Below are 24,963 nucleotides of genomic sequence, written 5' to 3' on the forward strand. Positions count from 1 at the left end.
CCTGCTTCCAGACAGGAGACAGTCCCCTGGCCCCACGGTGAGGTGCTCTTGCTTATTTTTTTTGCTTCCTACCTCCAATACTAGTTTTAGGGGACACCCAACAAAACCAGGAGAAGGGGCAGCTTCCAGAGGTTCCTGATTCCCTGAGCCCACGTCCACTAGGGTTTGCTTCCCACACACCCCCTAAGCAAGAGTGGATTCCACTGAGGAAATGAATGCTAAGATTCCATCCCCGTCCTCAAAAGAGAGGGCAAAGTGGCCTGTCGCTGAAGGACTCACAAGAGACAGGCCCTGGGCAATGAAGTCTGGCCACAGCTGCTTCTGCGGGGGTGGGAACCTCTGCCCCGCTTGCATCAGGGTGCTGAGCAAAGGAAGCACAGGGTCCACTTTGACCTGGGACAGGATGTAACTCTTCCTGCTACGTGGGGGGTTTAAATGCCCCTCCCAGAACCCTGGGCCTCAGCAGGGCAATGACCCAGGCTGGAGAGGACCTGGGTTAGAGAGACAGGGAGCTGGAACAGCTTGTGACCCTGCTCCTCAACTACAACGGCCAGCCTGCACTTTGCAGAGCATGCTGGGGGGAAGTGCGGTCAGTCAAGAATCAGTTCCTCAGCAGAAACGGACAGAACACTGTAAATCAACTATAATGATTTTCTTTCTTTCTTTCTTTCTTTCTTTCTTTCTTTTTTTTTTTTTTTTTTTTTTTTTGCTTTTTAGGGCCACCCTTGCAGCATATGGAGGTTCTGAGGCTAGGGGATGAATCAGAGCTGTAGCTGCTGGCCTGCACCACAGCCACAGCAACGTGAGATCCGAGCCACATCTGCCGCCTACACCACAGCTCGCAACAACGCTGGATCCTTAATCCACTGAGCAAGGCCAGGGATCGAACCCGCAACCTCATAGTTCCTAGTCGGATTCGTTAACCCCTGAGCCACAACAGGAACTCCTGCCCCCCAGATTTTAAAGTGAAAAATCCTTCTCATGCACTCTCTTCCAGTTAAATCCCAACCCCTCACCCAGGTCAAGCCCCGACTTCATCAATCTCATTTGACCTTCCAGAATCAAATATCACACGAGAAATCTTAGAGGTCTATTCTAAGCCCTCCCCGCAGTGTATCCACTCCTTGCTGCCAGCCTCCATTTAACACCTGCTGGGACGGGGAACCCATTCTCCTCCCTAAGCTGCGTGTCTCATCCACAGTCAGCCTGCCCATCGGTCTCCCTTTCAGGCCTGATTCTGCCAGAGTCAAGTCCTTGCCACATGTGGTAGTCCTTCAAAGGTCTGGGGTCTTTCACCCAGGCCAGGCTTGGTCCCCCTGGGACCCCAGCCAGGATGACTGGCAACGTCTCCCCCGACCCCAATTCCAGGAGGGCTCGTTCCAGGTGATCCACTCCACTGTCTTTCACAGTCCATGTCCGTAAACTCCCTTCCATTAAAATCAACAAAACCCATTCGGGGCCTGGTCCAGTTTCCTGGCTCAGCAGAGCGGTCATCCTAGCATCTTGGTGCTTGGCTTGAGACAGGAGAGAGGATTTCAAAGAGGGAAGCTCGGCTTAAAGACAGCAAGAAGGTAGGGAATGTCTCATTTCAAAGGAGGCTTTAGGAGTTCCCGCTGTGGTGCAACGGGATCAGTGGCATCTTGAGAGTGCTGGGATGCAGGTTCGATCCCTGGCCCGGCACAGTGGGTTAAGGATCCAGCAGCCATGGCTCAGGTCACAACTACAGCTCGGATCCAATCCCTGGCCGGGGAACTCCATACGCCGGGGGTGGCCAGGAAAGGAAAAAGAAAAATTTTTAAAAAGGAGGCACTAGAAAATCTTTTGAGAAGTAAGGCCCCTGTGAAAGGAACTAGAAAACCGTGGCCAGGGAGGTGAGGTGACTTCCTGGAAGATGACAGGTGGTGGCAGAGTTTACGTCTATGTCTGTCTTTGCTCCTCTGCAGCCAATCTGATGTGAAAGTTCTGTCCCGGGCCCCTGCAGAGAGGGCAGCGATGGCTTGGAGCGATCGGTGGGAAGAGGGTTAGACCTCAGCTCCAGGGCCCAAGCCCCTGGGACTGAATCCAGGCTCTGCCATAAGGAAGCAGTCAGGCCCAGAGTCTGTGCTCACCATACTACACACTTCCCTTCCAGCAGCTTCTCTGAGCCTCAGTTTCCTTGGCTGTGAAATGTGGCTGGTGATACCCCTCCTCCAAGCCCGTGAGAGCAGCCTGTCCGGCCAGGCACATATCTGGAAGTCGGCTAGTGCTATTCTCGCCCATCTTCTTCTTTCTTCCTCCCTTTTGGTATTCAGAGTCTTAAAATATATATACTTAGGTAGCTGTTAAATTTTCCTTTCTAAAAATCTGGGTTTCTGGCTGCTTTTTTTTTTTTTTAAGTTATTTATTAAACAAGTTAAACTGAACAAAAAGTATATTTAAAGGTCCAACATTATTGGATCCCTCTGAAATATCTATTCTGGGAAGTCTGGCTGCTTTTAAAACAGTGGATAGGAGTTCCCGTCGTGGCACAGTGGTTAATGAATCCGACTAGGAACCATGAGGTTGAGGGTTCGGTCCCTGCCCTTGCTCAGTGGGTTGACGATCCGGCGTTGCCGTGAGCTGTGGTGTAGGTTGCAGACGCGGCTCGGATCCCATGTTGCTGTGGCTCTGGTGTAGGCTGGTGGCTATGGCTCCGATTCGACCCCTAGCCTGGAAACCTCCATATGCCGAGGGAGCGGCCCAAAGAAATAGCAAAAAGACAAAAAAAACAAAACCAAAAACAAAACAGTGGATAATCTAACAACGCCGGATGTACATTTCCACACAGCAGCGACTGGTTAGATCTGCCCCGCTTAGAAAGACATGCTCTCCCAACTTCTCCCCAGTCCCCACTCCTCCCTCCTGCTCACCCCTGGCCCACCTCACACATCCTCTACTTCCCTGCTCTGGGGGGCATCTGAGCTTGCACCTGACCACCTGAGGGGCAATTTCTTAGGCTTCCCATCCCTGGTTGGTTGAAACTTTCTGCCAGCTCTTTACTCTTCCCTAAGAGAACAAACTATTCTTATTAACAGAGACTGTTTTCTCACTCACAAAGTCCCATGCTGTGTGCAAGCCCTTCAAACATTCATTGAGCGCCTACTGTGTGCATTATGCTGCTGAATGCTGGGGCCACAAGGATGTGGTCTTTGCCTCACAGCTGAGGGGGTGGGACGCATCAGGAACCACCCACGATGGCTTCGAGTACTAGCTAAGTCCCTGATAAGGCAGAGGTCAGCAGGCATTTCCTGTAAAGGGCCTGATAGGAAATATTTTCAGCTTTGCAGGCCATATGGCCGCTTTCGCAACTATGTAATTCTGCGTGTAGCAGGAAAGCAGCCAATCACACATAAACAAATGGATGTGCCCATGTTCCAGTATTTACAGACACCCAGGTCAGCAGGTTTGACCCCATAAACTGTCAACCCCAGTGTGCAAGTTTCTCAGTTCAATACTGACTCACAGACTTTGAAAAACTTATGGTTTCCTAATGAGACAGGTTGGGGAGGTGGGGGAATGCACTGAGGGTTTGGGATGGAAATGCTACAAAATTTGGTTGTGATGACTGTGGTACAACTATAAATGTAATCAAACTCATGAAGTAATTTAAAAAATAAAAAATCATCCTGAAAAAAAGGGGGAAAAAAAGGGAAAAAAAGAGCAACATCGAATCCCTCAATTTCTAGAAAAAAGAGGAGGGAGGACTTTAAAGCCATCAACAGAGAAGAGATCTGCTCCTACGAACCTCCTGGAGCAAGAGCCACCCCCACTTTGCGAGGAAAGGCCACCCTGTGGGGGCCCTTCTCTGGAGTCACACAGACCTGGATTTGAATTCTGGCTTTGCCACTTGCTGATGATGGGACTCTGGACAAGCTCATCTCATTAGGCATCTGCTTTCTTATTGCAAAATAAGGCTCATAATTACAGCCACCTTCTTGGGCTATGGTAGGGATTAAATGAGGTCACCGCTACAGAGGGCTCTGGCTCAGTACCTGCCACAGGGCAAATGATCAACAGTCACAACCGGGGTCAGATCTTCAATGAATGAATGAATGAATGGACTCTAGGTATGCCTCACTTTTTGACCTCTAGCACCACTGAATCCACAGGACACAGTACTGATGGGACCAGATGATGGGTTGTTTTTTTTGTTTGTTTGTTCATTTTGCCATGCCTGTGGCATAAGGAATTTCCTGGGCAGGGATTGAACCTGCACCACAGCGGTAACCAGAGCCGCAACAAAGCCAGTTCCTTAATCCGCTGAGCCATGAGGGGACTCATTGGTTATGGCAGTTTATTCTCATCACCTCAACTCTCCCCAAGTCCTTCAGAACCAACACAGTGCACACAAGAAATTGTGTACCTCCTTTTAACTATGAAGGAACATGCAAAGAATGGTTTAGACTGAGCTGTACACAATTTTTTTTTTTCAGTCGAAGGATAGTTGACTTACAGTGTGGTATTGGTTTCAGGTGTATGAACAATTCTTTTAAGTTAGGGGCAAAGAGTCAAGAAGCTGCAGGAGTGCTGTTAAGAAGGTTCCTGAAGGAGTTCCTGTCTCACGCAGAGGTTAACGAATCCGACTAGGAACCATGAGGTTGCGGGTTCGATCCCTGGCCTTGCTCAGTGGGTTGAGGATACAGCATTGCTGTGAGCTGTGGTGTAGGTGGCAGACGCGGCTTGGATCCCACGTTGCTGTGGCTCCGGCGTAGGCTGGTAGCTACAGCTCTGATTCGACCCCTAGCCTGGGAACCTCCATATGCCATGGGAGCAACCCTAGAAAAAAATACAAAAAGACCAAAAAAAAAAAGAAGAAGGTCTCGTGGCGGCCACCGTGCTGGCTCCACCCAGCCAGCATCTGCACGCTCTCCCCAGATCCCACAACTCTGCTCGCAGCCGGGCCCGCGGAAGAGGGAGGTGACCTTCCACACACACAGACCCCACGGCGCTAGGACTCAGCACGGGAGCTGCCACAGCGCTGAGACTAGAAGGGAAGTGCTGGGGTGGTGTCTCTACACGGAGGAGCCACCAGTTGACCAGATGTCGGTACAGGGAGCACCACTTCCGAATGCCCCCCCGGGGAGGTGTGGGTCTAGGGGTCAGGCTGCAAAAGGCCAAGAGAAGGGGGCGGGGGGAGAGGGGGATGCAGAAGATCTAGCTCTGGGGGCGGGCGGCCAGGAGGCAAACTCACTCACCTTCGGCTCCTATGGACACCAGCTTGACGCCCTTGCTGGCTATGAAGTCCAAGGCCTTGTTGACGTTGGAAATCTTGTGCACTCTCATCTTGCCTCTCTCCGGCTTGGCCAGGCGTTCACCTGAACACAGAGAGGGAGGCATGGGCAGTGAGATGCTGTCCTCTCACGGCTCAGGTCCACACCGCTTGCGGCTACTCACCCAGTCTGTGTTAAGCCCCTAACATGCATCCGGGCTAAGACTGGGGGGTGAACAGAACAGCTTGCTAACCTCATGTACTTATGGGTCCGGGGGAGGGACAGACCCTCAACACAGAAACACACAAATCAATACACATCAAGGAACACACACCCAGGACGATAAATGCTTAAAAGAGAGGCTTAACAACAAACTGCAGAGGAAGGCAGATACCCTCGGGCAGTCACAGGGTGATCTGAGAAGGCTTAGGGCTGGGAGGCAGCCAGGCCCAGATGGCAGGGAATGGTGATCCAGGCAGAAGGAACAGCATATGCAAAGGCCCTGACTCCTAGCCGAGACTGCTCTGGCCTGGGAAGGAGTGTGAGTTCCTCTAGAGTGTTTTGCACGAGTTCCCTGTGTGTTGAGGTGGCATTGCCACAGCATCCCTCTCTCATTTGAGAACTGCTGCTCCGTCTGGTTATCGCCTCCCGGGGATCACCTTCGGCTCAGCTCCAAGCTAACCGTCCCCATCACTCGCCAGCCATCCCCCCACCCCCACATCCAGCTTCCATGGGGGAGCATCTGATGTTCAGCCTTTAGGGTGAGAAGCCGCGGGAAGGAGGGGTTAAGAGCACAACTCAGTGAGGTCCAAGGATCTCCTGAAACTACCTGCAGAGGTCAGGGACCCGCAAAAGGCTGAGAACCACCATCCTAGAGCCTGAAACTCTGGACCCTGGCACCCGCCATGGTCTCCGGCCCAGCCCAGCCACTCTTCTCCAGCAGCTTCCAAGCACATCAACAGTCAGGCTGAGAGATCTCGAGGGGCAGGGCGGTCCTGATGCTCAGCCATTCCCACCCTGTCAGAACAGCACCTCTCTAGGGGACCTCCCAACTCCCCAGGGACACCCCCCAGCTTTTGGAGCACAGACTTCCTGCCACAGCTGTGACTTGGCCTGGCAGCTCCCAGGAAAGCACAGCTGGGTTTTTATTATGTAGCTACTGCCCATTCTCTCTGGCAAGGTGCCCTACTGCCCTCCTATGCAAAGGGGCTTCATTTCTTTAAATTTTTTTTTTGTCTTTTCTAGGGCCGCACCTGTGGCATATGAAGGGTCCAAGGCTAGGGGTCTAATCGGAGCTGTAGCCGCCAGCCTACACCACAGCCACAGCAACGCCAGATCCAAGCAGTGTCTTGGACCTACACCACAGCTCATGTCAATGCCAGATCCTTAACCCACTGAGTGAGGCCAGGGATTGAACCTGCAACCTCATGGTTCCTAGTCGGATCTGTTAACCACTGAGCCACGATGGGAACTCAGAAAGCGGCTCCCTTGAGATGGAATAGACGGAGGTAGTGATGTATCCTCCCTGAAAGGCTGTTCCTGCTAAAGCCTCAGCCCTTAGGTCCTGCTAAGGCTGAGCCCACCAGCCTGCCCGCCAGCCGCGTGCACTGGCTAGAACTGGGCTTGTCCAAGACAGTGGAGACAGCAAGGACAGTGGTTCTCAAACTCAGTCGGCACAAAACCACCCAGAGAACCTGGCTAATTGCAGCTGTCTAGGCCCCTCCCCTGCCTCCTGAGTTTCTGAGTTAGGAGGTCTGGGGTGTGGTCTGGGAATCTGCCTGTGGTCAAGCGGTCCTGCTGATTCTGGTGCAGGTGGTCGAGGGACCACACTGGGAGGACCTCTGCAGGCAGCACCCCTTCCTTCTCCCATCTTCCTACCCATCTCCAGAGATGCTCAAGGAGGAAAAGGCAATATCTCTGTGACTCCATCTCCCCCCGCACCAGGCAGGAGATGCACTCCATCACAGATGAGCACAAGCTGGCCCTTTCGGAGGGAGCACCTGGTGGTTATGCAGAAAGGCCCAGCTGGACATTCGGCCACTCTAGTGTTTGCTAAACATCACTGTGCCAAGTACAAGTCTAAGCCCTCAGGACGCAGATGAGACCATCCCTACCCCAAGGTGCTCAGTGTACAGTGGGGAGAAAAACACAGGAGCCAAAAATGATCCTGCCATGTGGGAAAGGAATCCATGGGGTGTTCTAAGAGCCCAGAAAGGGCAGTCACTCAAAGCAGGAGGCCAGCAGTGGTGATCCGGGAAGCCTTCCTGGAGGAAGTGCCTAAGCTGAGTTTCGAAGAATAAAAAAGAACAATGCCAGGTTGGTTTAAACTCAGAAAAATCAGAGGAGGACTTAGGGATGGACACTCTAAAAGACAGTTAGAAGAAAACATATGGCAGTTCCTAAAAAAATTAAACATAGAATTACCCTAGGTGCAGCAATTCCACTTCTGCGTACATACCCAAGCGAAGTGAAAGCATAGACTTGAGCAGATAGCTATACGCCCATGTTCTCAGCAGCATTATTCACAACAGCCAAAAGGCAGAAACAACCCAAGTGCTAATTGACAGATGACTAAATAAATAAAAAGTGGAGTATACAGGAGTTCCCACTGTAGTGCAGCAGAAACAAATCCGACTAGGAACCATAAGGTTGTGGGTCTGATCCCTAGCCTCCCTCAGTGGGTTAAGGAGCTGATGTTGCTATGGTTGTGGTGTAGGCCGGTGGCTACAGCTCCAATTGGACCCCTAGCCTAGGAACCTCCATATGCCTCAGGTGCGGCCCTAAAAAGAAAAAAAGAAAAAAGAAAAAAAAAAGAGTATACATACCAAAGAATATTATTCAATCTTAGAAAAGGAACTCTGATACATGCTACTTCATCGGAGAACCACAAGGACATGATGCTAAATGAAATTAAGCCAGACACAAAAAGACAAATAGTGGGCGCTCCCTGGGGGTTTAATGGTTAGGACGCAGCACTTTCACCGGCCGGGGTTTTTTTAATCCCTGGTCTGGGAAACGAGAGCCTACATCAAGCTGCTGCATGCCATGGCTCAAAATAAAAGAAACGAAAGGACAAATACTATATGATTCCACGAATGTAAGGAACCTAGCACCAACAAATTCAGAGACAGAAAACAGAATGCTGATGGCCAGGGACTCGGGGGGAGGGGAACGGGGAGTTGAAGTTTGTTTGTTTTACATTTTTTAATTTTTTTTTGTTTTTTGTCTTTTTGTCTTCTCTAGGGCCGCTCCCACAGCATGTGGGGAGGTTCCCAGGCTAGGGGTCTAATCGGAGCTGTAGACGCCGGCCTACGCCAGAGCCACAGCAACGCAGGATCTGCGACCCACACCACAGCTCATGGCAACGCTGGATCCCTAACCCACTGAGCGAGGCCAGAGATCGAACCCACAACCTCATGGTTCCTAGTCGAATTTGTTAACCACTGAGCTGCAGCGGGAACTCCTGGAATTTAACAGTATGGAGTCTCGGTATGGAATGAGGAAGAGGTCTGGAGATGGCTGGTGGTGATGGCTGTACAATGTGAAAGTACCCAATGCCTCTGTGTACAGTGAAAAATAATCAAAATGGGGAGTTCCCATCATGGCTCAGTGGAAACAAATCCGACTAGTATCCATGAGGACGCAGGTTCGATCCGTGGCCTCGCTCAGCAGGTTAAGGATGGGGCGTGGTCGTGAGCTATGGCATAAATTGCAGGCGCAGCTCGGATCTGGCGTTGCTGTGGCTGTGGTGTAGGCCGGCAGCTACAGCTCCGGTTCGACCCCTCGCCTGAGAACCTCCATATGCTGCAGGTGCGGCCCTAAAAAGACAACCCACTCCCCTCCCACATGAAGATTTCACCCCCAATGGAAATATTTTGAAGTACTGGGGTGGGGGGAGGCCATCAGAACTTGTTCAAAAGCACAGAGAACCGAGCACACTGTCTGGGGAGGACCGCATGCACGTGGCAGAGGGTCTGACGTCTGGCACCTTTTGGGGGATAGTTAGTTGAAATCAAAGCAGGTGCCAGCTCACGAAGGATCCTACTGGCCAGGCTAGGGAATGCCAGCGCTAAGTCCCAAGGAGGCACGCAACAGCTTCAAGCAGGGAACAGCGCAACCATATCTGGGCCATTGGATGGACCCTCTGGCTGCGGTGCGGGTGAAGGAGGGCTGTGGGAAGGGCGGAGCTGAGAGGAGTCAAAAGCCTCTGGGCATCATCTAGGTGAGAGCTGAGGCCACACTGACACCGGGAGGAGCAGAGGTAAGAGGATAACAGAAGAAGGAAACAAGAATGAATAACACTTGACGAGTTCCCTTCATGGCGCAGTGGTTAACGAACCCAACTAGGGTCCATGAGGATGCGGGTTCGATCCCTGGCCTCGCTCAGTGGGTTAAGGATCTGGCGTGGCCGTGAGCTGTGGCATAAGCTGCAGACGCGGCTTGGATCCCGGGTTGCTGTGGCTCTGGTGTAGACCGGAGGCTATGGCTCCAATTCGACCTCTAGCCCGGGAACCTCCATATGCCGCAGGAGCGGCCCAAGAAATGGCAAAAAGACAAAAAAAAAGAAGAAATAAAGTGGGGACAGGCATCCCAGAGGAGATATTGTGCCAGACATCTGGACACATGGGATAGATACAGGCAGCCAGGTAGCAGTGGAGCCAGCGTTTGGAGATGGTCAGTCATGGCTGCTTTGCTGACCACAGAATCCTAGCATTTGGAGGAGAGATCATCCTTCAAATCCTTTATCAAATGAAAATTGCGCAGGCAGAAATGCAGTGACTTGTCCAAGAACACATAGATGGTCGGCAGCAGAGCTAGGACCAAGCCTCGTCTCCCCGTTTGAATTCACACCTCTCACCCTCAACTTTTTTCAAGAGCCCCAGAGCCAGCCATGAACAAAAACCGAGCAGGAGCCAAGGTGTCAGGGCAGTATTTCCAAAGTTGCAGAACCCAGTGGGCAGCGCCTGATCCTGGGCCACGGTGGCCCTGCCCCTCTGGCCTCACCTCTGCCCTGGCTCTCCCAAGGCCAGTGGTCCAGCTCACCTGAGATGACCTCCAGCAGCAGCATGAGCTTCAGGCCGTCCCGGAAGTCCTCCTCGATGTTCTCGATCTGCGTGCCCGCCTTCCGGAGGTGGGAGTTGCACCATGCTGTGAATGTCTGCGCAGAGGAAAGACGAGCAAATGGTCAGGCTCTCCCACAAGCCACATGGTCTGTGAGGCCCTCACAAGAGGCCTCCGTGGGTCCCCAGGACCTGTCGGCCTCATGTCATCTTCCTGATTGTTCTATATAAGGTACTGGGCAGGCTGGTAGTCCGTCATCCTTGTTGGTCAAGACCTCTAATGGTGCCAAAGAGGGTGAGAAACCCACTCAGCGGAGCTCATAAACCTCCCAGCACAGTCTCCTCCACCTCATCACAGGGCAACAGCGAAGCAGTCACCATGCAGGGCCAGCGGCATGAGTGGGCACCAGTTGGATGGACACCTGCCTTTAATGTCTCCCCTCCCAACCTTCTTCCAAAAACATCACACCCCCCACACTTAGAAGTGGCACAATTTCATTCTTAACAATTTACATCTTAGATTTTTTTTTTTTTTCGCTTTTTAGAGCCATACCCACAGCATATGGAGGTTCCCAGGCTAGGGGTCGAATCGGGGCTACAGCCACTGGCCTACATCACAGCTCTCGGCCACGCCAGATCCTTGATCCCCTGAGCGAGGCCGGGGGTCGAACCCGCAACCTCATGGTTCCTAGTCGGATTCGTTTCTGCAGTGCCACGACGGGAATTCCTACCTCTTAGATTTTAAGGCTTGGTTTGGAGCATCAGTCATAAGGCAGAGTAGCCCAAAGGCAAAGTACTCAGTCTCATGAACCCCTTAGGGCAAACACCTCCTTAAAATCCTTGCCCATCTGGCAGCCAGCTAAGGGAGAGGATTAATCAGTTTTGTTGGGAACAGCATTCAGGGGGACAGTCAGGACAAGGAGAAAGTGCATGTATGTATATTTGGGGTGAAAGGTGGAGGCACCTTAAGCTGCAAAAGCATGAATAAGAATTTCCAGAGGAGAAGGTAAGGAGATCAAATGCAAGACCACCAGCATTGTAATTTTCTGATGTGTATGAGGGCGATGATCAGGCAGGCCACCAACCAAGCAGCCTTGTGTCAAGAGCACCCCCTATTGGCTCACACGAGGAACAGGTGGATGCCACAAACAAGACAAATAAATGTGTATGCTTCAATTTCACGAGCCTATCCAAACAAAACTTGGGCAAGGGTCTCTCTCCAGCTGTCACAAACAGAGAGCCAGGCTCTCCTGCTTTAGAGCCAAGACATTCCTTGGCAACTCCAGACTTCTCTGCACCAAAGGGCGCTTTCAACTAGATGGGGGCTCAAGAGCCCGTGTTCAGTCCCCCACAGCTGGGCTGGCCAGCTCTCTCTTCCCACCTGCCCTGCAAAGCAGCAGTGGTGAGAAGTGTGTTATTCATCATACCAGCAGTAACCACACCGGAAATATTCCTGCTCCTCCCCAGAAAGGTCACCAGATGCATGACCCCATCACTCCACTTCCCCTGGCCCTGGGGAACTCCAAAGCGAAGTGGCAGTGAATGGGCAGGGAAGGGAGGAAAGCCACACCAGTGGTGACTGGGGAAAAGAAATGGCTGCAGAGGTTTACAAGCAAGAGCCGACGAGCCTGTGAGCAAGAAGGGGAGACATCAGTCCACACAGGTGGGGAAAGGGGGGCTCATCATGACACCCCCAATGCTGGGACTCATCCTTAAAGCATGTCTCACTGGGAATTGCCCAACATAGGGCACGCCTCTCTCCCTGCCACCACATCTCCGCTCTGTAGACCAGCCCACTCCCATGGTAGACAAGAGAGGGGTGTGTGCGGTCCCAAAGCTCTGCTAAGCCTGGCACACAGATGGGACATGTACCAATTCCCCAGCCTGGAATGTCCTTTACGTCATGCTTGGCTAACTCACACTCATCTCCTCAGATCGGGCCAAGACATTGCCTCCTCCAGAAAGCCTTCCTGACAGCCACCCACCGCATGGGGGTGATACGTGAGCACACCACACCTCGCACCCACCCCATCATTGCCCGCATGGGGGCCACTGGTCAGCTTCGCACCTGGACTCAATGCTCAGCCTAGAGTCTCAGGGCACGGCAGTGAACAAAACACCCCAAGTCCTTGCTCTGTGCAACAGACATTCTAGTGGATGCAAAAATGAGACAAATGGGAGTTTCCGTTAAGGATCCATCACTGTCTCCATGAGGATGCAGGTTTGATCCCTGGCCTCGCTCAGTGGATTAAGGATCCAGCATTGTCGCAAGTGTAGATCACAGATGTGGCTCAAATCCAGATCCAGATCTGGTATTGCCATGGCTGTGGCACAGGCTGCAGCTATAGCTCCAATTCGACCCCTGGCCCAGGAGCCGCAGGTGCGGCCATAAAAAAGAAAATAAAATTGAGACAACTGGGTGAAGGAGCAAAGTAAGGAACCCATGCAAAGTGGGAGGGTCCTGGGAGATCCAACCGCACCTGAACGGCATCAGGGCAGAGGGGTGATGGGCCAAACACGCCTCTCGGGACCCTCTGGAGGTAAGAAGAAGCCCAGAGGAAAGGGGATGCAACAGGGCAAGAAATACTCAGTATCTCCTGCGGTCCCTATCCCCTGATGCTGGATTGCAAACCTAGCAGGGGCTGAGGGACTACTTAGTTTTTCTTTTCATTTGGTTGTACTTTTTTTTTTCTTTTTTGCCTTTTAGGGCCCCACCTGCGGCATTTGGAGGTTCCCAGGCTAGGGGTCTAATCGGAGCTGTAGCCACCGGCCTGCCTACACCACAGCCCCAGCAATGCCAGACTGGAGCCACGTCTGTGACCTACACCACAGCTCACCACCACGATGGATCCTTAACCCACTGAGCGAGGCCAGGGATCAAACCCGCCACCTCATGGTTCCAAGTCGGATTCGTTTCTGCTGCGCCACAAGGGAAACTCCTGCTGTACATGTCTTGATGCAAAAAATATTAAAGGATTTCAAAAATCTTTAAAATAAATATAGTTTGTGGTTCCTTATTCTCTCGCAGCTGCTCTCTGTCCACATAGGCGCTTCTGCCCAGGTGTCATCACACTCTAAGTTCACGGCAGGGCGGGGCAGGGTGGGGCATTTACCACCGTCAGTTATTTCCACAGCCTTTGCTCTCTTCTCCCTCCTGGGCCCACACACCCAGCCCCTGCCTGGGGTCATCTCAGGAGGGAAGGAAGTAGATCCCCCCAGCAGCTCAAAGGGATAGTTTCAGGTCCAACAAGGCCCAGGGCCTGGTGGGAATCGGCAGCACCCCCAGCTGGGAAATCTGTTTACTACCCAGTCGTTGGGGGGCGGCGGAGGGGGGGGCGGAGAGGAAGGAGGAAGAGGCCGCGGGTGTGTAAAAAAGATACCACTTTTGCAAAGAGGAAAAGTGCTGTTGAAAGCAGCCAGCCCCACTTCCTGGAGACGCCAAGGCCCGGAGGCTGAAAAGCACCTGTGTTTGCCCAGATTCCAGCCCCCCCATCCGCACCCCCCCACCCCCACCGCTGCACCCCCCCCCCAAAGCCGGGCCTCTGAGGCTGCACTTAGCTAAAACCCCCAAGTGCCCAGCCCGGCCCCCACAGGTAACTGCCATGAAGGGGGCCTCCAGCACCTCGCCCGCAGGAAGCTTCCCCCAAGCAAGAAGCACCCAGCTCGAAGCTCAGGCCATAGAGGAAAGGGTGGGGTAACTCAGTGATTAAGTACTGCACTTGGGGGGAACCAGATGCGGTTCAGTGCTTAGATCCACTCTGTACCACCGTGTGAGCCACAGACTCACCTGCCTAAACCTCAGGTCCCTCAGCAATAAAGTAGCAGAGTAGGAGCACTTCACAGAAGTCAAGGGCATTAACTAAAAAAATGTTTCAGGGGGACCTGCCTCTTAGAAGGCGCTCAATAAATGGTAAGAGGGAGGAGAAAAACTAGCTGCCCTGGAACCTTCCTGGAGAGGGGCCTCAGAGGTCCCTGCCCTCTGTGCTCCCACCCGCACCTCCTCCCTGCCTCCCACCCCTACAAGCGCTGCACTGGGTCCCCAAGATGACACCTTGTGTCTGAGGACCCTCCTTGACCAGGCGCTGATGCATTACAGGGAGAGAGGCTGTGACTTTGATGGTGGCCTGGTGGGTCCCCAGCAGAGGAGGCTGATGGGGCCAAGGAGGGGAGAGCAGGGCCAGAGGCGAGGTCCTCCACGCACACCCCCTCCTCACAGCCACACCCCCTCCTCCAGCACGGGGAGGCCCTGGCCTTGACGCCCCAGCTCCCACAGGATGACAGAGGGAGCACCCACCCCTTAGCAGGAGGAAAAGCCAACAGCCATAAGGGATGCCCATGGCTAGAGAGCCTGGCCCCAGGGCCTCCAGCCCGGACACCACAGGGTGGGCACTGCTATGCCAATAGGGTTATGGTCCGGCCTCACCTAGATAGTGGGCAGGGGGCCATTTTACTGCCTCACCCCCAACCAGGCCCTGCCCTAGCTGACTTCCCCTTGCTCCGGGAGCTCCATCAGGCGTCCCTGCTCTGGCTCACAGCCAGAGTAAGGAAACAGGAGGAGCTTAGGGGCCTTCGGTGGACTCACTCTGAGCTCAGGGATGCAGACGAGTCTCAGGAAAGGGCCCGGGTACCATGCTGGAAGTGCTCCCAGAGCTACGGTGAGGGCTGGGTCCCTTCTCACAGCCCCTCTCCCCACAGCCTCAAGGGCCCTGGACAGAGAGGGCGGTGCTGGCAGAGAACCTGGACTCCTGCTCAATTTCCCACTTGACCTTGAAGTACAGACCCACGTTGCATCTGGTATAAAGGGGATTTTAGGAGGCAAAGAGCGTAACTATCCTGCAGTTGTGGTTCAAGGTTGCATATGGGGCTGGCCAGGCTCCATCAGGAGATGGGGGAGTACAGGACACCTGAGCTGGACTGAGACCCACGGAGTTGATGGAGAGAGAGAAGCATCTTTGGCTACCTTCTCTTTGGGTCTCACAGTCCTGCTCTCACACAGAATCCTCTCCGAGCTTTCCATTACATCTTTAGTAAGTATCCTGTCCCTATACTTCCTTTAAAATGTCTTCAGAAGGCAAGTGGCTCTTAGCATATGACTCTGAGCCTCAGTTTTCACATCTGTAAAATGGGAACAACTGCGTCTACCAGGCAGGACTGCAATGAAGATTAAATAAAAAAGTGTAGTGCATTTCACAACAAAAAAAGGAAAAAAGATAATATTAGCATATCAGTAGTGTTATTTTATGCTCTTAATAATAATATATTAATATATATTCAAAATATTAAATATGCAAGAAGTTGCCACTACCATCATCATTATTGTCTAAATTTTAGATTCTGAGAGGTGTCTGAACAATCCTGCCCAGCTGGGATCTAGTTACCCCATAAGCATGAGTCAGGGGCTGAGCTTTTGAAACCAAGCAGCATTCAAGTCTTGACCGTGAATAGTGGGAAGAGTGAAGCTGAGCACAGGAAGGTCACAGGACTTGCTCGGGGTCACTTCACGGAGCAAGAATCCAAGCGACTGGAAGGATTCAATCACTCTGAAGATGACAAGGCAAAGCTCAGGCCCATCAGCTTCTAGCCACGTGGTACTTGGGCAAGTGATTCACATGGCTCTGCCTCAAGGCACCTGTCTATAAAATGGGGCAATAACAGCAAGAGGCTGGTGCAGAATTCAATGAGACGATTCATTTAAACACTGAAAAGAAGGCTGGGAACACTGCTCCATAATTATCTATCATTACTGTTACCACATAATGAGAGAGAATTATTACAAGTTCATGCTGAGCAACATATTTTATCCAAGAACGTAAAAGCTGGAAGAGATGCTCGGCATCATCCGAGTCAAACCCTCACTTTACAACTGGGGACACTTGGACCAGAGAGGGTGAGTGACTTTTCCCAGGCCACACAGCAGGGTATGTTCACAACTCGGCCTCCTGACTCCCAGTCCCACACACTTTCGGCTCCTCCAGGATAATGTGGATTTCAGGTGCATTTGCAGGCGTGGAGCTGGAAGGGAACAGCAGAACCAAAGCCAAGATTCAAAAAAGCCAGACAGGTGGGATACATCTTGTGACTCTGGTTAACATGAGCACAGAGTCTTGAGTTGATAGACCATTAGTAGAGCTGGCATGGGATGGGCATCTTTCTAGGGGCGGGGGAGAGAGGTGAGCAGAGCAGAGCCCCAGGGAAGGCAGGCAGCTGCCCAGAGGTGGGAGATCATTCTAGATGGTGAGTAGATTAGAAACATGTCTTTGAGGGAACTCCGGTACCTGGGGCTCTTCGACCAAGAGAAGAGAAGAGTGGACTCAGGGATCGTCCCCAATATCTGAAAGACCCTCCCATGGATTGGTGAATAACGTGCTGGGTACAGCCCTGGGCAAAAAGCAATGATGTGGAACCTGACTCTAGAGCGAGACTGACCTGGATCTAATCCCAGTTCTGCCCCTGAGTAACCTTGGGCACGTGACTTCACTTCAACCCTCAATCTCCATATCTTTAAAATGGGTATAATAATAGAACACGCCTCCAAGGCAGTGTGGCTCAACACAGTGACACGTGGCAAGTCCTAAGCACAATCACCCACCCCTAAGGCTCAATAAATGGGAGCTACTATTACCAGGATGAAGCACAGGAGCCGCAGGTTTCAATATAATAAAGAAGGGACCATAGGCTGGATGTACAGCGTTACCCGCCAAAGGCCTGTGCTTGGTGAGGGTATCTGGAGAGGATTCAATCAAGCATCCCCTGGGGGCTGAGCTAAATAGGTCCTTTTTAATGCTCAATCTCCGAGAGCCTAAGGCAGCCCTCGAAAAGTTGGTTTAGAGATATTTGAAGAGTTCGGTTAGACCAGGAGTCACACACTTCCACGTCTGAGCAGTTTCTCAACCTCAGGACCATTTTTTGGGTTGGTTACTTCTTTGTTCAGAGTGTGGAAGCCTGTCCTATGCCTCACAGGATATTCTGCAGCATCCCATAGGGTCTGCAGCAGACCCTACGCGCTAGAGGCAGGTAACATCCTCTACCTCAAGTTGTGACAACCAAGTATCACCCCTGGTTGAGCATCTAGTCTACAGGAGACAAACACATATGCCATTAATAATAATAATAATAACAATAATAATAATAATAGCAGCAGCTAACATCTGTTGAGCCCTTGCTCTGCGCTGGACCCTCTTCTGCGTGCTTCACCCCCTTAACGCAATCTTCACAATGACATGATGAGGCCCGTGCTGTTACGCTCCCCATTTTACAGATGGGGAAACTAAGGCACAAAGAGGTTTAATTAAAGGGCAAAGGGAGTTCCCTTAGAGGCGCAATGGGTTAAGGATCCAGCATTGTCACTGCTGTGGCTTGGTCTTCTGAATGCCATGAGTACAGCACCCCACCCCCCAAAAAAGGGTCAAGCGTAAGTAGAGTGGAAGAGGGAGACCAAAAAATAAAAAAGAGTAGGACTGGTGAGTCCTCCCCTCCATGTGTGCTCACGAATTCTTCTTCAAACAGTGAACCTCTCAGGCTATCCTTTGGGGTTCCGCTAAGGAGAAACATGGGCGCAGAGAACTGGTCACAAGCGTACAAGCTGATCAATGGCACCAGGAACACAGCCTCAGTATCAGAGAAGGGTGGTGAGGGGACAGGAGGAGTCTCTCCGTGGTTCCACATGGGAATGTGGGTTCTCTGGTGCCAGATCTCTAATAAACAGGAGATGGAGGAGTTCCTGTCGTGGCTCAGTGGTTAACGAATCCAACTAAGAACCATGAGGTTTCGGGTTCAATCCCTGCCATGAGCTGTGGTGTAGGTTGCAGAAGCGGCTCGGATCCCGCGTTGCTGTGGCTCTGGCGTAGACTTGGCAGCTACAGCTCCGATTAGACCCCCAGCCTGGGAACCTCCATATGCCAAAGGTGCGGCCCTAGAAAAAGGCAAAAAGACAAAAACAAAAAAACAAACAAACAAAAAAAACCCAGGAGATTGAAATCTGGAGAGAGAGATATATATATATATGTATATAGATATTGATATTAGATATGTACAGACCTACATATATGTGTGTGTTTATATGCATATAGATATTATACTCGATATGTATAGACGTATATATATGTGTGCGTATGTGTATATATGTATACAGATATGTATGATATTAGATATGTATAGCCCTCTGTATATGTGATATAGATATATAGATACAGATATACATATCCCCCCCCCCCCGCCCCGTGCCAGCAGTACATGGAAGTTCCTGAGCTAGCAATTCAACTCAAGCCACAGCGGTGACAACGCCAGATCCTTAACCATTATGCCCCAGGACAACTCCATAAACTTTTTTTTTTTTTTTTGGTCTTTTTTTTGTCTTTTTCAAGGGCCGCTCCCGCAGCACATGGAGGTTCCCAGGCTAGGGGTCTAAGCAGAGCTGTAGCCGCCAACCTACGCCAGAGCCACAGCAACGCCAGATCTGAGGTATGTCTGTGACCCACACCACAGCTCATGGCAATGCAGGATCCTTAACCCACTGAGCAAGGCCAGAGATCGAATCCACAACCTCATGGTTCCTAGTCAGATTCATTAACCACTGAGCCATGACGGGAACTCCAACTTTTATATTTTTAACACTGGTACAAAATAAAAGTAAGACCTCCCTCAACCCCACAAAAGATATGAGCAGGCTAAATCTGAATTCAAACTGGCAGGGTCTCCAGTTCCACAGTGGGAAAATATGAAACCTTTCTAAGTCCCCCAGCAAACAGTTCCCGCAAAGGAATGTACGGTGTGTGTTAACACAGCACTCAGCCGACAGCTATGCCCGACGCATTAACATTCCTGGCAGACGACCACCAGCATCAGCCATCTGGAAACCTAGTGCAAAAACCTGAGGGGACTTGCTGCGAGGGGCTCTCCTGGAGTGGGCTTGATCCAGGACTCACACCTGTCACCAGGATGACACTCAAATATGCCCCCCGCCCACACACATGTGCACACGCACCACCATGCTTTGTGAATTCCAGCCAAGGCACTCATTTTCATTTCTTACACCTGCAAAAATACATTTCTTCTGGTTCCCACTAAAGGGTGGGTCAATGGCAGAGCTGCAACACCTCACGGCAGGCAGGCGGATCTGGCACAACCCCAGTGGAAGGCAACTCGCCAAGGGGAGCCGAGACGGGTGTAACCCTTAGCCCAACGGCTGGGACACTGTCCTGGGTAAATAACGCTAAAGAGAGAGAAGGGCCGTGGGCACAAAAATGTTCTTGCCAGCATTACTTGCGAGGGAAGAAAAATGAGAAATAGCCCCAAATTCTATTAATAAAGTATTAGTTAAATAAATTATGGTTCAGTCACTTAATGGAACATTCGATGGCCAAAACGATGGGTTCCGAAACTGTATTATTACGGGAAAAGGCTGATATGTAATTAACGGAAAAGCAAGATACAAAACTGTAGGTACCGCAGGCTTAAAACGATGTGAGAAATCACACGAACATGAAAAAAAGGAACAGTGGAAACAAAACCCATGGCGACGCCAGCAGCGCGTGTGCTCCTGTAACTGAGTGGCCCCTGACGTTGCTCTCTCCTCGCCCAGTCTCGTCTGCAAATGCGGCTGGTGGGTCCAGTTCTCTCCCCACCGGCACTCTCGTCTGTGATGCCAACTCGCCTCAGCACGCTAGCCAGGCGGTCTGCTCCTGGCTGACCTCTCCATTGGTCTTGCAGCAGAGTAAACAAGATAAGCACCTGCAGCCAAATGAGGCTGGCTCAGCAGGAGGGGGGACGGGCGTGGGGACCGGGGGGAGGCAGTGTCACTTTGCCTGTGGCCACCAGGCCAGGCTCACGTGTTGACCACACCTCCCCCAGGCACATCCTCCTGCTCCCCTAGGACCACAACACTGAACACCAGCCCCCGTTCACTCCAGGGAGTTATTGTTTAGCGCACAGGGATCAGGAAAAGTGAGCCCGGCCCTGGCTCAGCCAGGCATGCGTGTGACCTCAGGATAGTCACCTCAACCCCTTCCAGCTCTGTGACCCCAAATGAGTCCTTCAGACCCTGCAGACCGGAGGCCAACAACTTGTCCCATCAAAACACTCAAACGTGAAAGAAACGAGGAGCTTCTGCATTGCCACTTCTGTGGCTCTGGTTACAGCTGTGGCACAGGTTCGATCCCTGGCCCAGGAACTTCGGCATGCCGCAGGTGCAGCAGAAAAAAAAAAAAAAAAACTAAAAGACCTGAGCAAGCAGAGCATCCAGGACAATCTTTGGGTCCTGCGCAGGGCTGCCCGGGAAGGCTGGGTTGTGCTCCTTGTCCGAAAAGGCCAACAAATTCCACAGGGACAGTTTCACCTCAAGGGCTCAAGGCAAGATCAGGGTTTCGGACACTTGTGTTTAGTTTACTGGCTTGTCCATAAAAGCTTTATGCCAGAATATGCCTGGAAGGACATTAAGGACCTGGCACGGTGGCTGCCTCCAGGGAGGGCGGGGCATTTGCTGTTCACAGAATACCCTTTGGTTTCCTTTGAACTTTATACCATGTGCAGTCATAAGCTGAGGTTTTGCTTTTGCTGTTTTTTTATTTATTTATTTTTTCTCTTTTTGCCATTTCTAGGGCTGCTTCCACGGCATATGGAGGTTCCCAGGCTAGGGGTCTAATTGGACCTAGCCGCCGGCCTACACCAGAGCCACAGCAACTTGGGATCCGAGCCACGTCTGTGACCTACACCACAGCTCAGGGCAACGCCGGATCCTTAACCCACTGAGCGAGGCCAGGGATCGAACCTGCAACTTCATGGTTCCTAGTCGGATTCGTTAACCACTGAGCCACGATGGGAACTCCGATTGTTGTTTTTTAAAGAAGCTATGCAAATATAAGAAAAGTCTGCCTGGAAATGGGTACATGTATCTGTTAAGTCAGGCCTCTGGGATGGGACTGAGGGAACTCCCCATGTCTCTGGGATTACTTGGGGTGGGAGGGTGGAGCGGTCAGTGCTCATGTATTATCGGGGGGGAAAACAAATGTTCCCATATTTTAAAAGAATAGAAAAAAAAAAGAGAAAAGGAAAAATTATTCCATCTATTTAAAAGACTTAGTGGAGTTCCCGTCATGGCTCAGTGGTTAACAAATCCGACTAGGAACCATGAGGTTGCGGGTTCGATCCCTGTCCTCGCTCAGTGGGTTAAGGATCTGGCACTGCGGTGAGCTGCGGTGTGAGTCGCAGACACAGCTTGGATCCCACATTGCTGTGGCTCTGGTGTAGGCTGGCGGCTACAGATCCGATTCGACCCCTGGCCTGGGAACCTCCATATGCTGCAGGGGCGGCCCTAGAAAAGGCAAAAAGACCAAGAAAAAAAAAAGACTAAATAAATAAATAAATAAAAGACTTAGTAAGAAAATAAAATAAAATATAGAGAAAGGGCTGTGAAAAACTTTAAAATGTTTTTCAGTATAAAATATTACAAGGCAAGTCCTAATGAGGAAACAGGACATGAAGATAAAGCAGCAATGATGCCCACACGCCCACCCCAATAGTTAAGACAGCAAACTGTGAACCATGGCGGGGTGGGGGTGAGGGTGAAGGGCAGCACCCCCAGCCTAGTGGCCCCAGAACAACCCAAATAAGCTTCTAAGCCTCTTAAAGGCGGTACAGGGCTTCCTGTACCAGCTGGCTTCTCGTGAGATGGTTTTCCACTCCCTGGAGTAGAGCGACCAGGACCTGAGTCTAGGCTCATCCACTAAGAAATCAGTTCACCAGCCCCCCAAACTCCCCTGCCCCCCACGTGGGTGCCCTGCCACAGAAGCCAGTCAGAGCCCGCTCTCCTCCGCCTCTGTTGACCACGCTGGGCAAGCATCAGGCCAGGGCCCCCTGAGAGCTCAGGGCCGAGGTCTCTGCAGCATCTGCTAGCCCCGGGGAGGTCACTGTGGACCCGCCAGAAAGCGTTCTTTCTCCCTCAGGCCACTGTGGAGTTTCTCTGACCCCCTACGCGTAGCCCGTCCAGCCAGGGCGTGGGCACTGGGTGGTTTGTCTAAGCAAAGGCCTGCCAGCAGTGATCTCAGATGCCCGGTGTTCTGGTAACGTAAATAGGAGTATCTGGTTAACTTATCAAGGGCTGGCTGCCAGCCTTTCAAAGCAAGCTGTCAGCTGCTTCACTCACAGATGAAAAGCAGAATCCTCAAGAACATCTCCACCCAGATCTGTTTGCTTTCCACCCACCTGGGAGTGGTGCCGCCACCAGGCAGTTTCCTCTGCTCCGAAAGGGCACCTAACAGCCGGCGCCCCCAGCCGTGGGAACGCTGGGGTCCTGGAAACTCAGACCGCAGGCAGCCGGAGGGGGAGCTGGACTTTGTAACTGGACAGGGTTGGGCCCCCGCCTACACCTCTCATCGGCTCTGTCTCTTTGGGCAGGATTCACAACCTCAGCCTCAGGATGCCCATCGGTAAACCGGGGATAACAAGACCTATGACGGCACAGCATTAAAGAGGACCCATTTAGATCCTACGTACATAAAGACGGTTCAATGCTCTGTTTGAAACAGATGCTTAAAAATGGAGCACCTAGGGAGTTCCCTGGTGCTCTAGTGGTTAGGATTCAGTGTTTTCACTGCTGTGGCCTGGGGTTCAATCCTTGGTCTGGGAACTGAAATCCCCCTTCAAACCCCTGCACACCACAGCCAAAACAAACAAACAAAACAACCAAAAAGAAGTTCATCCAACCAGCTTCAGTCCATCACTGGCCGTGTGAATGTAACAAATCTTTCTGGGTCTTAACTGCTTCGTCTGACAAATGGGGACGCAGAACAGCGCGTCTTCACGGGGCTGTTGTCAAGAAGGCAATGGAAGCAGAAGAGCCTGCGAGCTGCCCGTCAGGACAGGGCTGAGCCCCACCAGTGTCCGCTGTCCTCCTGCTCTCACTTCCTATGCCCTTTCTAGTCAATCAAAGTTAATCATTCACAGAGCTCTAGGGCTGGAAAGAAAGGGCTCTGTTATTCCTCTCCGACTGAGGAGGAAACCCGGAGACCAGCCCTGTGGCCGCAGCCAGGGTGAGAAGAACAGGAGTGGGAGGAGCCAGGGCTTGTGGTCCTGGTTTACGTGCACCTGCAGCCCACTTTGGGAGACATGGCACCAGATGCCCGGAAGGTCCCCAAGGCCACCAGGCCAAGGGACAGAGGGCCAACCTGGGTCATTCTAGAAGGTGATTTGACCAAGTGACCATATCCCGGTTGGGGAGAGCTCCCAGGCCCTCTATGAGGCCCAGGCTCCCCCTCCCGCCATGGGCTTTGGAAGGCAGTCTAGTGCCTTTCTGCAAGTGCACAGAGACCCTGGGGCCCCTGAGAGAACCCAGAGCTGTTTTAAACATCAAGTGATTATCAAGGTTAGTGAACAAACAAGGGCTGTCCTCTCAGCTCCTGGCCAAGGGGTGTCAGCTGTCCCCACCAGGTTGCCACCATCCACAACCTGGCCTCTCCCGGGGCCAAAGAGCTGGCAGCAGTGGTCCAGCCATCGGCAGGCTCTGTCACCATGGCCTTTGTGAGCCTCTCATCAGTAAGACAAAGGCAAAAAAGAGTGCCCATCTGCATGGCTGTCCTGTAGGGAGGCTGTGTGAGCAAACGCAAAGGGCTTAGGCTAAGTGCTCACTGGGTGGTCCAAAACCAAAAATGGGAGCTCCCTTGTGGTGCAGGAGGTTAAGGATCCAGTGTTGTCACTGCAGCAGCCGGGGTTACTGCTACAGTGTGGGTTCAGTCCCTGACCCGGGGAACCTCAACATGACATGGGTGCAGGCAAAAAAAAAATGTTTTTAATAAAAGATAGAAAACCAGGAGTTCCCTTTGTGGCTCAGTGGTTAATGAACTTGACTAGGATCCATGAGGTTGCAGGTTCAATCCCTGACCTCAGCCAGTAGTTTAAGGATCCGGCATTGCCGTGAGCTGTGGTGTAGGTCACAAACTCAGCTCGGATCCCCTGTTGCTGTGGCTGTGGTATAGGCCAGCGGCTACAGCTCCGATTCAACCCCTAGCCTGGGAACCTCCATATGTGGTAGGTGCGGCCCTAAAAAGCGGAAAGAAAAAAAAAAGAAAATCAAAAATGTATCTACAGAGGCAGAAACAGAGTAAGGGTGGCTTAGGGCTGGAGGAAGGAAAGAGGGGGCTGATAGCTTAGGGCTGTGGGGTTTCCTTAAGCGGTGATGAAAATGATCTAAAATTGACTGCAGTAATGGTTGCACTTATCTGTGAATATGCTAAAAAAAAAAAAACCCAGTAAATTGTACACTTGAAATGGGTGTATTGTGTGGTATGCGAATTACATCTCAATAATGCTATTATTCAAAAAGAAACTAAGAGGGGGGAGGGACGACTAGGGGTTGGCGACCGGCATATGCACACTGCACTATACGGAATGACTGGCCAACAGGGACCTGCTGTGCAGCACAGGGAACTCTGCCCAATATTCTGTGACAACCTGTGGGAAAGGGACCTGAAAGTGTAACTGAACCACTCTTTTGCACAGCAGAAATGATCACAACCTCATCAATCAACTATACCTCAATAAATAAACTAAAATACTCCATGACCCCACTGTTTGCATGTTGGTTGGTTGGTTTTTAACCCATTGGGCTCACTGGCAAGAAACCAGGATCAAAAGCAGTCCCCAAACCCTCACCCTCTCCAGGTACTGAGGTATCAGAAGAAGAG

General features: G+C 51.7%; 1 protein-coding gene across 3 annotated transcripts in view; it reads right to left on the minus strand.

The window, feature by feature from the left end:
* ACTN1 (actinin alpha 1) overlaps positions 1–24,963 on the minus strand; it is a 105,349-nt gene that overhangs the window by 36,058 nt on the left and 44,328 nt on the right. For all 3 annotated transcript variants that reach the window (XM_047796600.1, XM_047796599.1, XM_047796602.1), the window contains exons 2-3: positions 10,272–10,386; positions 5,214–5,333 (exon numbers count right to left, since the gene is read on the minus strand). In XM_047796600.1, coding sequence (XP_047652556.1) covers positions 5,214–5,333; positions 10,272–10,386 — 235 coding nt within the window. The remainder of the gene's footprint in view (positions 1–5,213; positions 5,334–10,271; positions 10,387–24,963) is intronic.

This window comes from Phacochoerus africanus, chromosome 9 (assembly GCF_016906955.1).
Source record: "Phacochoerus africanus isolate WHEZ1 chromosome 9, ROS_Pafr_v1, whole genome shotgun sequence".
NCBI classification, from domain to species: domain Eukaryota; kingdom Metazoa; phylum Chordata; class Mammalia; order Artiodactyla; family Suidae; genus Phacochoerus; species Phacochoerus africanus.